Source organism: Pocillopora damicornis, chromosome 12 (assembly GCF_964200805.1).
Source record: "Pocillopora damicornis chromosome 12, jaPocDami1.2, whole genome shotgun sequence".
Lineage (NCBI taxonomy): Eukaryota > Metazoa > Cnidaria > Anthozoa > Scleractinia > Pocilloporidae > Pocillopora > Pocillopora damicornis.
In genome coordinates, this window is record NC_142681.1 from 2533590 (window position 1) to 2548912 (window position 15323).

At 35.6% G+C, this 15323-nt stretch overlaps 1 protein-coding gene across 1 annotated transcript; it reads right to left on the bottom strand.

Moving 5' to 3' along the window:
* Window positions 1-7240: 7240 nt before the first annotated feature.
* On the bottom strand, window positions 7241-15171 carry LOC113686177 (P2X purinoceptor 4). Its single transcript, XM_027203774.2, has 12 exons — window positions 14725-15171; window positions 13272-13446; window positions 12100-12247; window positions 11689-11812; window positions 11017-11100; window positions 10718-10859; window positions 9701-9786; window positions 9318-9362; window positions 8852-8942; window positions 8562-8627; window positions 8069-8173; window positions 7241-7783 (listed from the first exon to the last, which is right to left on the bottom strand). The coding sequence occupies exons 1-12, from the start codon at window positions 14856-14858 to the stop codon at window positions 7748-7750; spliced, it is 1236 nt and encodes a 411-aa protein (XP_027059575.2). The 5' UTR covers window positions 14859-15171; the 3' UTR covers window positions 7241-7747.
* Between the last annotated feature and the right edge of the window lie 152 nt (window positions 15172-15323).

The window sequence follows — 15323 nt, forward strand, 5'->3', positions numbered from 1 at the left end:
GATAATTTTGCCAAAATAGCTGATAAATCGGATAAAAGAAATATCTTGCAATATATTGCAATTCAACTTCTATAAGATATATTACTGCCATTTAAATCGGGTATTGAGGCGATCGCAAGTGGCACTGCAATCTAAGCTTTAAGTAATCGAGTACGACAGATTGACTTTATGAATCATCATAACTTTACAATGTATATGCTAAGTTTGACTGATCTTTGACCGGAAATTTGAATGGTAATTTTCCTTCATTGTCTCTCTGTTAATCAATGGTGCCACTTGTTTACGAGAATCTTATTAGTTAATATATCCAAAGTTAGTTCTCAAAGAGCAATCGCTGGTGCAATTAATTTTCTGCGAGACCTGAGAACAAAAGTGAGTAAGGCAAACAAAACCTTATGCATGAACTACACTATTTGTGTCACTTTTTTGAAAAGTTAAGGAGCAACTTCAGAATACCCCGCAACTCATTAACATGTCAATAGCGTCTATTGTGTTATGCCTCGATCTTCAAAGCCTCCCGACACATGTAAGTAAGGCGGGCCAAAGTGGCGGGGTATTCTGAAGTTTAGCCAAAGTTAATTTACCCTGTTTTATAGTAGGGCTTTGAAAAGTACAAAAGGTACAAAAAGTCGAGACAGAAACGGAAACAACGTGAGGACAATATCATTGGGCTAAACTTCAGAATACCCCGCAACTCATTTACATGTGTCGGGAGGCTTTGAAGATCGAGGCATAACACAATAGACGCTATTCTTATTCAATGACATGTAAATGAGTTGCGGGGTATTCTGAAGTTGCTCCTATCATTGGTAATTATTGTTGGGTAAAAATTGGCGCTGATAGGAAATTAACTTTGTTTTTCAAAATTTGAGTCGAAGTTGGAATGATTGCATCCCTAATACAACAAATTTCGTACAATTGACAATCTCGTTTACAAAAAGGAGAAAACTTGTGTTTTTAATTTGAACTTTCCACTCGGCTTGAACTTTCATCAAGCTTTTATTTCCTCAACGAAAATTGGTGCAACTATAAAATAATTACTTTCCGTTTTAAAGCAGTCAACTAATTTTTAAAAATTTTTTTGAAATGAAAAATTTACAATGCTAATTTTAACCTAAAACAATTGCCCTAATTGACAAAAAGGTTACGCAACATCACTGCAAGGAACGATACTTGCAAGAAAAAACACGCATAATTAATCGAGGAAAGAAATAAGAACAAACTAAAGGTGATAGTTGACATTTCTAAAATGTACACAAGGAAAATTAACTACAATTTGGAGCCTCGGTGCTGCAAAAAATCTTGCAAGAACTAGCGATTGTTTTTGAGAACTACATATCTATATCGTTAGTTAATGTTCCTATACACTGGAAGAGAAAGAGGCGAGACATAATATATACTGAAGGAAAAAAAAAAGATTCTAAGGTTGGAGACGAAATATCGCGAGACGTCTTTCTGGAGCAAAAATGAAATTATCTAATCCCTTAGGGAATTATTTGGTAAATTCTCCCGACGTAATCAAAAATTGCATTGTGCGTGCGTAAATTGTCTTTCCTTTGTTCTGAATTAAAGCAAAACAAGACATAAGAAAAAAGATGATAATTCATCTGTTAATTATTGAATGATGGTTACAACAGGAAATTTAAATAGCTGATTTCTTGGGATTTTCCTCTACCAATCCAAAGCGATCGAATTTTGTCCAGAGATGACGCAAGACGTCTTGCTTAGGGTTAGGTAATTTGAATATCTAATCCCAGATTAAAAAAGGTTACAATCAACACGGAGAAATTGTCTTGATATTGTACCAAGCTGGGAGCAATATAATTTGGAACAGGAATGCCTTTTGTCTCTTTTCTTCCAGTGTAAAGGTATAATCTTAAGGGAAATGGCAAGTCAATGTTATTAAGATACACTTTATTAATTACAATCAGTCTGTTTGGTGGATTTTGATTATAAAATAGAGAAATTTAATTTTTGAAACAGATTCGGGTTTTTTCTGTCCAACTTTCTGGCTTGCCCTGTTTCTTAAGGTTAGATATAATAGTTCAGAATTTTTTCCGCCATTTTCTTCGTGGTGTAAACATTGTGCAAAATACAGAGTTTTCATGAAATTCTGCAGTTGTATGACTTCTGTAAAATTTTATTTTTGGAGTAGAACAAATTCGATTGCAATCTCAAAATGTCAATTCTAAAGAACACTAGCTCTTTCGAGAAGACCACAACTGTCTTTTCATCACCAATTTGATGTAGATATTTAAATCAGGGAAACCAAAACCAGAAAAAAAACTCTGTATTTTGCAATTTGTTTGTGCTGTGTTAAAACTGGTGAAAGACTTCAGAACCAAAACAAGAAAACCACGAAATTGGCCAATATTTTACGTTCGAAGAAAGTAAATTAGGATTTGGCAAACAATTTTTAGATAAAGTTTTGTACGAGGTTATGTTTGTCATATTTTGGCGGAAATTTTCAAGGGAAGCTATTTTTAATTTTTTGTCGAGAAAGTTGTCAGGGGAAACTCTATGCAAATTGCTCCAAATTTTCCCGCCAAAAGTCTTAGTATATATTTGAACGAATTTTTCTTGACACCTTTGTGATTAATTAATGGAAAATCACTTAATAAATTAAAGAATGATTGAAAAATACTTGTTATTTATTAACTGAAATAATTCAAAGATGAGAATGGCAGTAAACATTGTAGTGTTTATTGATTGCTATTCAACAATATACCTTTTATTACGTACATCTTCTGAAAAAGAAAATAAAAGGCGCATGCGTATTTTGGGCGCCTTGTATTAAGTTTTTTGGCGGGAAAATTACGCCATTTTGAAAGGAGTTTCGAAAAAAAAAAAACTGGCGCATGCGTATTCTAAGCGCTTCGTATTTTTCTAAGTTTTTTGGCGGGAAAATTAAAAATTTTGAACAGGGGTTTGGCGAGCAAAAAATGACAAAAAATAAACTCACGAGACTTCAGAACAAAAATTAGATCAGATTTAATGTCAAAAATCGCTTAACTTGTGAAGAGGTACAAGAAACTCTGCATTGGAATAATGTTGATAATTCATAACTTTGCCTTTAAAAAAAAAAGCAAAGGTGCTTAATAAACGCTTCTTCCTTTTGAATGAAATAAAATTGTGTTTTAAGTTGAATCGTATGAACAATACTAAATATCTAAAATCCATACAATTTTAGTTGTAATTATTCCGTCATTGATACGACCAAGGAGAACAATTTGCGTCACTTATCATGACCTTAAATACAAATATTTGTCGATTCACATGGAAAATTTCCTTCTTTCATCGTTTATCATTCTTTTTTTAATAAAAAAATAGTTTGATTACACAAATTTCTTCAATCCTTTGAAACATTTCCTGAACTTAGAGTGCAAAGGCAGACAATCCACATCACCAATTGTAAGATTGTCTTTGAAAATCCGAAAATTTCCAGAGTCTCTTCAGTTTTGATATGTTGGTTTGTTTTCATAATTTCTGCATCGCGATGCTCAAGCTATTTGAAAAAGTCCTCTCTAAGGTTGATTTGAAGCATATTTCAAAAAACAAAATCCTGCAGGTGGTTGAAAGTTTTTGAAAAAGAATGAAACTAAATTCGTTTGACACTCGTCGAAAATTTTCGTTCCAGATTATCTTCAAATTGGTTGTACCTAGGCACTATAACTGCGTTTAAAACGCACCTTCGCAGCCTATTATTGTTCATCTAATTCAAGATTCTACCTCTGAATGTGTACGCTTGATTTCAATCCAGTTTCTTGTCCATTTGTCCAATTGATCTCAATCCACTTATTTATTCCTCCAGCGGCTTGATTTCAGTCCAGTTATTTGTCCATTTGCCACATATGATTCAAAGTGATAGTCGAGTGACCTTTGCACAGAATGATATCGGGGAAGAAATTAAACAAAAAGCAGCTGGTTAGACCCACTGTCAAAGAAGAGAACTAATATGATTCCTAGTTGTAATTGTTGTGATAACAGCAAAGGAAACCAAAGATGAATATTCCCTTAAATTCCAGCGATTGAAGAAGACGATTGCATACATTTACACTGTATAGAATTAATTTTTATGAACATCCAATTTATGAAATGTTGATAATATAGAGTTGTAGCGAAACGAAAATCCCCGAAAGCTAAGACCCAAAAACGAAGACCCCTTTACTTTCTTTATTTAACATAATCTTATTATAGTTTCTCGCCACAATTCAGCTCCGGTTTTAATCTTTCTAATCATGATAGCGATAAAGCATTCCATAAAAGACAGGTTTAATATAAAAAGGCCCGAAAACAAAGACCCGAAAACGACGACCCCTTTATTTTCAAAATAACGTGTCAACTTTAAAAAGTGTGCGCTCCAGCTACGTCGATTCGTCTGAAATTTGCCAGATGTAAAGGTTGTGGCTTGCAAAACATCGTTATTTGCCTCGTATTAATTCTAGGACCATAAAAATGACCTCTTAATAAATCTGTGATGTGTTTTCCGTGATCTGTTAGCAACGGTGTTTGTGTGTGGTCGCTAACACCGATTTTTAATTTTCAGTATGTATCTTTAAAGTTCTGTTTAAATTATTTTGAAGTTTGTATGGTAGAAAATTGCTGCTGGTATAATTGTGTTTAATTTTGTTAAATTTCATTTAAATGAACTGGGCTCGGCAGTTGAAATGAAAACTTTGCAAAGCTTTCTTATGCAGGTCGTTACCCCAACATTACTTACAAATTAAAGCCAAGCAATGTTAGATGTGGTTATTTATAGGCTCACTCCGTATGTAAGAGTGGAATCTTTATACAAGCACGATCGATCTTATTTACCAGGATTCGGACGATCTAAAACAGACCATAATCGATCGAGTTCTACTTTGATCTCCGCTGGCAACGATGTCTTTTCCTCCAGTTTTCATTTTACATTGGTTCAGCTTGGAAAAGTTCCATTGCAGTACCACACTCAAAGATTGATAAAAGCCATTTGGGAATCAACAAGAAAACAAGAATCCAACAATTCTCACACGGTTCTCACTGGCACTTCATTCGGCAGGAACAAATGAGCAGATTTAAAGGGAGTACATGTAAAACTGGTCTTTGATTCTGGATATTTCCGGAGAGAAACCATGATAAGATCATACTGAATGAATAAATAAAGAGGTCTTCGTTTTCAGGTCTCAGGTCTTAGCTTTCGGGGGTCTTCGTTTTCGTTACAACCGATGATTGAGACTGTCTACGTTCACTGACACGATCTTAATTTTGAACAAATAATCGTAAATCGTATCTATCATCAGAATTCGGTAAGGAAGAGAAGACGTGCATTTAAATGTAGGGAAAAATCCCCCTCCTCGTGTGGACTAAGAATTCTAATGAAGAAATGCGGTGATATTGGTTGAAATGTGTCCAAAGATTGCTATTAAACTCAGCCAGCTTGAGCATTGAAGTATCAAGATTATCAATAAACTTAGGAAAGGAGCAGTCGAAAATGAAGTCCAATAGTCGAAGACAGTTGCACAAAATCCTGGTTTTAATAGGATATATAATTTTGCGAGGGCATCGGTCACATCACTGATCAAACGCATGAAGTATGATTTGCCAGTTACTGATTTTTCTGAGTACATTTCACGAGACGACAAAATTGCTTTCATAACATATTGTAATCAGTCTTTGTTTCCCTGTTTGAAATTGAAATGTAGGAAAATTCCCAAAGTATAACAGGAAACACAGGGTTGTACCTATGAAAGACTACCTAAAGGTGGCGTTTTGTTTGAAAATATCTTGAAAATCGTCATGAGAGTCAGCTGAGCACAAAAGGTTATCAGTGGATTTAAGGAATGGAATGATCATTAAACAAAATCTTTGACAGTCTTTTACATCTCTGTTTTGATTTTTTGATCTTAACACGAGCTATCTACATTATCACTGTTGTAACCGCATCAACAAGAGTCCTGTAACAGAACTACAGACCAAAGGCCTTCTTAAGCATCGAAAATTTCTACTCACCGATTCCAGGAGCTCTCTTTGATTGCCATATTTCATGTTCTTTTCCACGTCGACTCCAGATATTTTGTTGAGGAAAAAACAGTAGGATTAGTTTAAGTTTACGTGGAAAACCATTATCAAACTCACCGTATCACAATAAAACCTGCTTGTTACCTTGAAAAGCAAGGAAGCACAAGTCCACCATTTTGGTTGTCATCTTGTACGGCATCATGTTCCGATGCCATTGCACAATTTGCGCCGACCTTTCGCCGAAGTTGCCTTCGGTAGGATTTTGCGTAGCCATTATAGAAGCCTTTATGTCCTCAGAAAAGTTTTCATTAATCCTGAAGCTTGTAAACCAAAGTAAGAAGACCTAAACGGCCACAGAACTTTCCACACCCGAGCAACGTCTCAGTAACACGTGCAAGTGAGAGAAAATCATGAATAATAACGAGGAAAGATTTTGCAATTCAGATCAGTTGGCAGTCCATCCTGGACCTCTAGTGATCGTGAAAAAGCTAGCACTGCATATTTAATTCTCTGTAGAAAACGGAATAATTTTTTAACGCGTTCTCTCTTTTGAAATTTTGACAGATTTCAAAACCAACGTTATCTTAAACATAACAAACTGTACTGTTGTAACGGAAGCTCGAAAAAATCTCAGAAGCGTTGTTGTGGGTGTGTCTAATGAAGGGGGTTTGTCGTACTTGTCAATCGTTGAGGAGACATATGAGAACTTCTTCTTGAGTTTACCCCGCTTTACTGCTTAGGAATTTCAAGACTTCGAAAAGTTGTCGACATCTTCGAATTAAAAGCTATATTTGCGACTTGTTGCTTAATTCCTTAACTTCCCACATTCAAGATCCTACACGGGAAAGTAAAACCCTTTGAAATGTCCCCTGCCTTTAAGGTGTCGCTTCGTAACTCACTTGGTAGTGGCGCTCAACTAGTACCTGAGGGGCATGGGTACGAATAAGGTTGATGCATGAGTTTTTTACAGGCCTATTTCTGTAATTGCTTAAATTGCTGGTGCTCCGGTGGAGATCGTTGCTTCATTTGATATTTTATGTTAATTGAATTTTCCTTTCAGAAAGCTCCTTTAAAAAAGTACCTCCAGTATACAAAGAGAGTAGAAAATATTGTCAGGTACCCATAACGAACAAAAAGATAAGGGTCGACGGGAGTCTTAACTCCAGTTAGATTCCTTAGTAACAAATCCAAAAGATCTAAAAATATCGTGAGCAATAATTTTAAATCATAAAAAGGCAGACCATTTGGTAACACCTAGCAAAACTTTATTCTAAGATATCTCTAATACAGTCTGTATTGATTTAATCATTACAAAATCTATACTATAGTTAGTTTACTTCCTTCCCTTTGATTTCTTTGTTTTTTTTTTTTCTTGAAAAAAACATGCTTCGGACAAACTTAAGTTTTCAAATACCTCTCGCCGAATTTGATGAGCCTTCAATGGAGTGAAGAATTTTTACTTCTTGTTTAATAAATACTCTAGGACAACTAAGGGCCTTCATGGTGATACATGTGATAATACCATTCACACTCTCTTAAGTTTCTTTTTGATACTAAGAGAGTCGCTATAAAAAGTCTAAATTTCAAAGTTTGGACCCCCCCCCCCCTCCAAGATAGGAGAACTAGATTGATCCATTTAATTGAACGAGGCTTTTTGACTGAAGTTGGATCTACAGATAGGCTAAAGCTGCCTCGTGTAAAATATGAAATGAAGTCTATAATTAGAATATCCTAGCGCACCCTCCTCTCGCTATTTCTTTTCGTCAGTATAAAGCAAATGTCCTCTCTGCAAAGAAGACCAGGTGAAATACATTAACCATAATCCACAATCTTTGATAGAAAGTAAAACAATCTTACAAAGCTAAACACAGTGTCAACAACGTAAACCTTGCTATGATGGGTTGTGCTATACTATGATTAGTTTAACTGAAGCAATCTGATAGAAAACCACTCTAGGCAATTTAAGTATACGAACTTACTGATACTTAGCGGCGCATACTTGTATTGGCAACACTTCTAAACACAGAGTAGGCGCATAAGGTAGGTTGATAAGAGAGATTTTCTTATTTACCTCATCATCATCATCTGGATCATTCACAACTTGGTATTTTTTCGACCTGTAGTATGTCTTTCGTTTCACAAAGTAGAGAACAACAATATCACACAACACTGTCGCCTGTAAGAAAGCCACAGCAATTCTAATAGGTAAAGTGGGTTATCACAGGATACAGTCGCCATAAGCTATAACAAGATATTGGCAAACAATTCATGTAAGATTCATTCTCCGAATAATACACATAATGAACTGTCCTCGTCAATCAACCTCCATAATTAGGTCAGTTATGGAGTGTAAGAAAACCCAGTTGCAAATAAATCATATGAAGTACTACAAAGAAAATCCACAAAGATTCCACGAAGAGATCTATGTCTATCATCCAGATCTCATTCATAACTACTCCTTCCTTGACACTGTGTCGCTATTTTAAGTCAATGGAAATGGAAAAAAAAAAGAAAAGCTTTTCAGCTTCTAACAACTGCAGAATTACTCAAGCTTGTTAACTTACAATTCCCAGAAGGGCAAGACCAGAACCCAAATTCAGAAACAAAGGGACAACACTGAACTGACCACCCTAGAAGAAACAAAAGTTATTTTGATTTTCTTAGTATTTACTCAAATCAGAGCACAAGAAAAAGCACTAGTTATTACAAATGCAATTATTTCACAATCATTGAATAATCAGAAGTCACAACTAAAGCATGCAGTTACTTTTAAGGCTAGGGAAACCAGCATATTGTTGCCAAATGCAAAACAAAAAGGGGTTGGTATATCTATCGCATACATGTGGTAACTTACCTGACCATAGACCAATACTACATAGCGGATACCATAAGCTTTGAACAGTGTTCTGTGTAGTTTTCCATCTTTGTCATAATATCTGGCAAACCTGGTTTGAAAAGAATAATCAATGTGTCATTTAGGAGACAATCTTTCACCTGATACCACTAAATCTACAGCACATTGTTCATTTTATAAGAAGTGTCCAATAACTCGTCTTTTTTACCAAAAATTTAACAGTGAAAGAGTTTACGTAAGGGAAGGGGGTCCAAGAGAGCCTCAATAATTGTTTGTGACCCCCTCTCAAGGAAATGTGACAGTAATGATAAAAGAGAAGTTGCCATGCCTACCAAATTCCAATAATGAATTAGAATGTAACCCTGTTCTAAATGTTTTTGCCTATGAACCTGCTGTTCACTACAAATTATTACAACTCATAATCTCAGGAGAGACAGTGGACTAAAAACATCTTATTGACAATTACCTGAAGTTATATCCTGGTGCAATTGGTGCCTCTACATCATCTAGTCTTGGAAAAGATAAAGGGGAATAATGATGAAAAAGAGAGAGAACCAATCATAAGCTTAACCCTTTAACTACCAATTGTCCTTACTGTCTGCCAAATAATTCTCATCATGTTTGTTTGGAGAATTTGGCATTGGATCAATTGATAATCCCATAATAAATATTTTTTTCCTCAAAGCACATGCAAGAATGCCTCAAACAAAGAGCATGTGGAATACTGACACATGGGCATATGCAAAAACCCCTGACTATCAGAGAACACTAAATGCTCTTTCTTGTTAACTCTGTTAAATTGCATTTAACTGCATTATAAAACATTATCTAAAACAGTGTCTTCTTTACCTTCTAAAGGAATATTTTGGCTCACAAGAATAAGTTAAAGGATCAAAGTCACAGTCCCAGTTGATAATAATACCCATAACACCTCCCTGAAAACAGAGACAGAGTTGAATATGTCAGTAAAATTTTAACTGCCTTAATTTTGTGTCAAAATATGGACACGATGTCTAAAATTGGACACCATAATAAAATTAGACACTATTGTCTAAAATCAAGCACTAGTACCTAAAATCAGACACTAGTGTCTAAAATCGGACACTTGTGTCTAACATTGGACACTTGTGTCTAAAATCAGACACAAGTGTCTAAAATCAGACACAAGTGTCTAAAATCAAACATCAGTATCTAAAATTAGACACCAAAGTCTAAAATTGAACACTTGTGTCTAAAATTGGACACTTGCATCCGAAATTGGACAACAACGTCTGAAGTTGGAAACTAGAGTCTAAAATTTGACACCAGATTCTGAAATCAGAAACTGGAGTCTTAAATCAAACACTTATGCCTAAATTCGGACACTGGTGTCTAACATCAGATGCTTGTGTCTAAAATTGGACACTAGTGTCTAAAATCCAACAAAAGTGTCTAAAATGTGACAGTACTGTTTAAAATCCGCCACTTTTGTTTAACATTAGACACTACATGTTAGTGTCCAAAATCTGACACTGACATCCAAAAATCTGATATTAGTGTTCAATATCAGACAATTGTACCTAAAATTAGACAAAAGAGTCTAAAAATGAACACTTGTGTCTAAATTCAGACAATTGTGTCTAAAATCTGGCAAGTGTCTAAAATTAAAATCTATTGTGGAGATTTTTGTGTCTCACAGTAGGGAGACTGAAAACAAACTCAATATAGAGGATATATATTTATATACATGCAGAGAGGAGATATGTAGGGTGACATGCATAAAAAGCAGTCAAAGACACGAAGGCCTAGGAAAGGGGGTTAGAGCAACTTATTTAGCCTATCAGTATGAAAAGCAATGATGATGATGACAATCATGAAAAAATTTACCTTATAAGCTAGAGTCTTGTAGTCTTCTCCAGCTTCTTTGACAATGGTTCCTAGTTTGATGATGGGGCAGTAGGGATCTTTAACAGGGTCATAGGTGCACTTCTTCAGATATGATGGATCACGATCAGATGGAATGTTTCGTCTGTTAAGTAAAAAAGAACAAGACCAGAATATACACCTGCTACTGGATTCATCCATTCAGAGGTGTTTATAGGGACATATGGCATGAAAAAAAATAGAATGGGGCACATGGTTGAGCTGCTTATGAGACAATCTTGCCTATGGCCAACTGCACTTACCTTGATTTATTAAATTTTGGAAACTGAACACTATTTTTTATCAAAACTGTGAAGTTCTCGGTTTCCAAAAGTGGAACTCCTGGGCTATAATGAGAAAAACATGCAGAATTACAATCAGTAAACAAAAAAGACAAAAATTGCTTAAAAGCTGAAGTATTTCAATGCCCCCAACTCAGATCTTTTGTTTCAGGGTTCTGAGGGCTAAACTTTAGCCCTCTGGCTCCCATACAGAATAAGCCCTTTATCCAATTAGTTGTTAATCCTTTCCTTTATCCTCTTGACATTAATGTGTGATTCAGTGGTGATATTTTACCAAGGGAGAAACTAGATGCTAGTCACTCTTGGAAGTCAAAGAGCTGAACAAAAACCACCTCACTCACGAATTGCTTTAACACCAAATTGAAGTTACCCCAATGAAACTGTCTTGGAGATGATCTGAGCCATCTGCATTCTTAAGTCATTTTCTTACTGCATAAGTTTTCTTATGATAGACATCTTCAAGCATAGACTCTTAGTTCCATTCAGAAAGAGTTCACTGTACTTGATTGATATATAAAAATGTGTCAATGATATGACTGCCATAGTCATTTACCCGAGGTTGAAGAAGATTGTCCTCTGTGTTTAACTGTTATACAAAAATGTGTCAATCATATAACTGCCACAGTAGCTAACCTGAGGTTGAAGTGTTGCATAGGTAATTCATCTATTTCCACAGGACACCAGGCATAGATCTCACACACTTTCAAATGAGGTTTATCACCTCTGTCTGCTTTTACACATCGCCCAGTCTTGATTCCTGACAAGTGAACAATGGAAAATGAAAGATTATTTGTGATTCTGAATACATTCAGTGTCAGCATGTTAACTTTGAAGGTGGTGTGACATTTATCCTTAACTTTAAAAATTCCTAAAATAGTAACAAATAAGATAAAAACCTAATTGAATAATCACTGTGTGGACATGCCCATTCTTCTGACGGTAAATTAATTACTGTAATTTTCTGTAGTGTTCATATTAGAAAAAAAACATACATGGAAAATAACAGAGAACACAGCTATCTGAGATAACATAGAAAAAACTCACCATGTCCATAGTGGGTGGGTTCCATAGCTTCACAGTCACTGTCATTATAACATTTGACATCTGTAAGGTCAGGATCTTCTGGGCAAGCACCCTGTGACTGATCTGGAGTGATGATCATGTTTGTCATCACAAAGAAAGCACCGTTTTCCTGTAAAATAAGATCAGTGTCTCTCACTGAAAATTTTACATTATTTTGTTGTGGTTTTAAAGTGTTCTTGGTTTAAAATTTGCCAAACTAGTCTGCCTTTTAATTTTTTTTGTTTCAGATTGTCATGATGGATGTGAAAAGATGCCAAAAATCAAACACAAAAGTTTTAAGGAGAGAATAAATTTCAACCACATAGATCAAATTTCAAATGATTATGGTTATAAAAATGGAGTAGTAGAAGACCATTTTCATGTACAGTACATGTTTTCACTGCAGGCTTTACATTGTGCTGTTATGTACTTCCTTCTTGCCAGAATGACAGAATAGCGGACTAATGAATTCCAAAAGACACTGCAATTACTTTATATCATTCAATAATAATACAAAGTTGGGCAAGAGAAATTGGGCCTTCTATCCTCTAGCTTCAAGGATATAGAACAAAAAAGTTCAGTCTGTACTGGAGCCAACTGGCCCATCTAACCAGAGTGCATCCTGATTTCTATAGCATTTAGTGGCCAGGAGTATCACTGTTCCCCCCCTCCCCTCATGATGGGATACTGGTCGATTACCAGTTATGCAACAGCATTTTGTCTGATTCCCCTCACAGTTCAACAGTACACTTTTATATTTCTGGGTGGAGAGAGGCACCTTTTAAAACTAGGTCATTACTGCCCAGAGTCCAGTGCCCTAGCTTTAGGGCTATGGTGGTTCTTATTCTCCAATGATATCATGTATCCCAAACACCCAATGTCTGTAGCTTTATAAAATTTCAAACGACATTTTCTGGGCTGGCAGAGTGAGGCTTTGTCAAATCACCAAATAAAGTATGTTTATCATAGTGCTGATATAAATGTATTGATAAGTTTAATTAGACAGCTACTTCTTGGGAGATTTCAGAGAAAAACTCTGAGTCAAGAGCTGACAAAAGATGTTATATATCACAAACATTATTTCAGAGAAATAAAACAGGAATAGAAAACCACAAAAGACAAAAATAACAAAGAAAATCCAAATTAAATTGTACCTCAGGTGGAACAATGTAATCTGCTGAATCCCACACATGAATTCCATTGTATAATGGAAAACTATCATTCAACTCAGGTGTCAAGTTTGTTGACGATACTCCTTTAACTTTTGTAGTAACAGAACTGTAAGGTTTCTGTGTGTCTTGGTATCCTTTCTCATAGATTATAACATAGCTGAAACATTGAAAGTAAATGGTTTCAAGACATAATATACCAAAAAAGTTTTAACCCTTTCACTCTCAAGATCTCATCAGTAATTCTCCTTATTTTCTGCCATGCAATTCTCATGATGTTAGTTTGGAGAATTTGACAATGGATCAACTAAAAATCCCCCAATTGCTATTTTTCTTTGTTCTCATCCCTAGCATTGACATTGTAAGGTCAATGCTTGGTCAATAACAGTTAACTCGGTGAAATGCACTACCTCATGATGTGTCCACTTATAAAAGCATGATGTGTTGCGCCCAGGAATCAAAGGGTTAAAAAGAAACTGCAGAGCAAAATGTAACCCTGTGCTGTGCAATTTATTAGCACTTGTTTATGTTGTGGTTCAATTTTATCCTTGGTTCAAATTTTACATTCTTTTGTTTTTGGGTATTGTAATGTATGATAATGAGTTTGAATGTGTATGTGGGTGTATGTATGTTGTGGTTCAATTTTATCCTTGGTTCAAATTTTCTTTCCTTTTTTTTGGGGTATTGTAATGTATGATAATGAGTTTGAAACAAAGGAAAAGAAAATTTGAACCAAGGATAAAATTGAACCACAACATTTATATCACCACGATTTGAGCATACACGGGCACTTCGATTTACTAGAGAAGTATTTTACCATTATTTCGAAACACCGAAGAGCTTCGAAGGATCACGCGTAACAAATAAGACAGCGCGGGAAAACAACATTTGGCAGGTCATTAAGCTAATGAATTCGTTTGATGAAAACGAAAGATCAGCACCGTAAACAGCTGAGATGCTGTAAGAAAAAATGTCTGCTCTGCAGATCAGAAGACACATTAGAAATCAGCTCCAATAGCTTTGTGTTTAAGCCACTTAAACACTGTTTGTTAAACAGATTCCATTTTGATTAAAAAATGAAGCTACATGTAAAGTCCGTCGATCAGTACGGACTTAGACAGAGCAACAGACGTAGTTTTTCTTGCAATCAGTTTCATCCATTAGTTTCCAGTTTTCCTTTAGCTAACATGTGAACCAAAATTTACGCGAAAGGTTCAATAAAATAACCATTTATGAAAATGAATAATCGTGTACAGTTAATTATACCCCAGACCAATACTAAGCACTGTTAATCTTGATAAGAGAACAGCTGAGTACAAGAACAAATAGGTGCAAAATTACAGGGGTAGAAAAACGATTAAACTTCTACATGTCTTTACTTCAAGTGTGTGTTAGTACCTCGAGGTATAATTGTAGAAAAATCTCACCAGCCACTTACATGATGACGTAACATATTATGCTGAGTTGAATAAGTCTGTTGATGATTCCAATTGTCTTACTTTGAATGTGAACCACTTTAGACGTGTCGTATTCGAAGAGAACCGAGGTAAGAGTCTTGCAAAGCCCAGCCATTTGGAAACCCAAAGTTAGAGGCCTGGCTACTTAGCAGGGTAATTGGGTCACACAACAGTCACATGTGACAACGCTGTCAGTTCCAAAATTATATTCTGAAGCATGTCATGTCATATCACAGAAGATGTTAAATTGTAGTAAGCACATTAGTGACATACTGACGGCTGTACCTCGTGTCACGTATTTTTTCGTTCTCGCCATATCGTGACGTCATTTGCGATCTTTATTCAACAGATGCACGGCCACAGAATCGATTTGTACACTAGATCTCTCTGAAGGGGACGTTGGATACAGGGGGAATGGAAAAAATGTTGTAAGAACAATGAAGAGCCACAGGGTAGTTAATAACAGATGATCCTTACGTTATTTGACGTCATTTGTAATTTGATTTAGACGTTCACTTTGATTAGTTCTCTGGAGGACATACGCATTGATTGGTTACGCATTCGGTTACGCCTCGCGTGC

Excerpts from the sequence above, each read along its gene's own strand:
- LOC113686177 (XM_027203774.2), bottom strand. The coding sequence starts at position 14,858 with ATGGCTGGGCTTTGCAAGACTCTTACCTCGGTTCTCTTCGAATACGAC. Across the intron at positions 9,787-10,717 it reads ACAAGACTCTAGCTTATAAG|GGAGGTGTTATGGGTATTAT; the intron begins GTAAATTTTTTC and ends CTCTGTTTTCAG. Across the intron at positions 8,628-8,851 it reads TAGTATTGGTCTATGGTCAG|GGTGGTCAGTTCAGTGTTGT; the intron begins GTAAGTTACCAC and ends TGTTTCTTCTAG.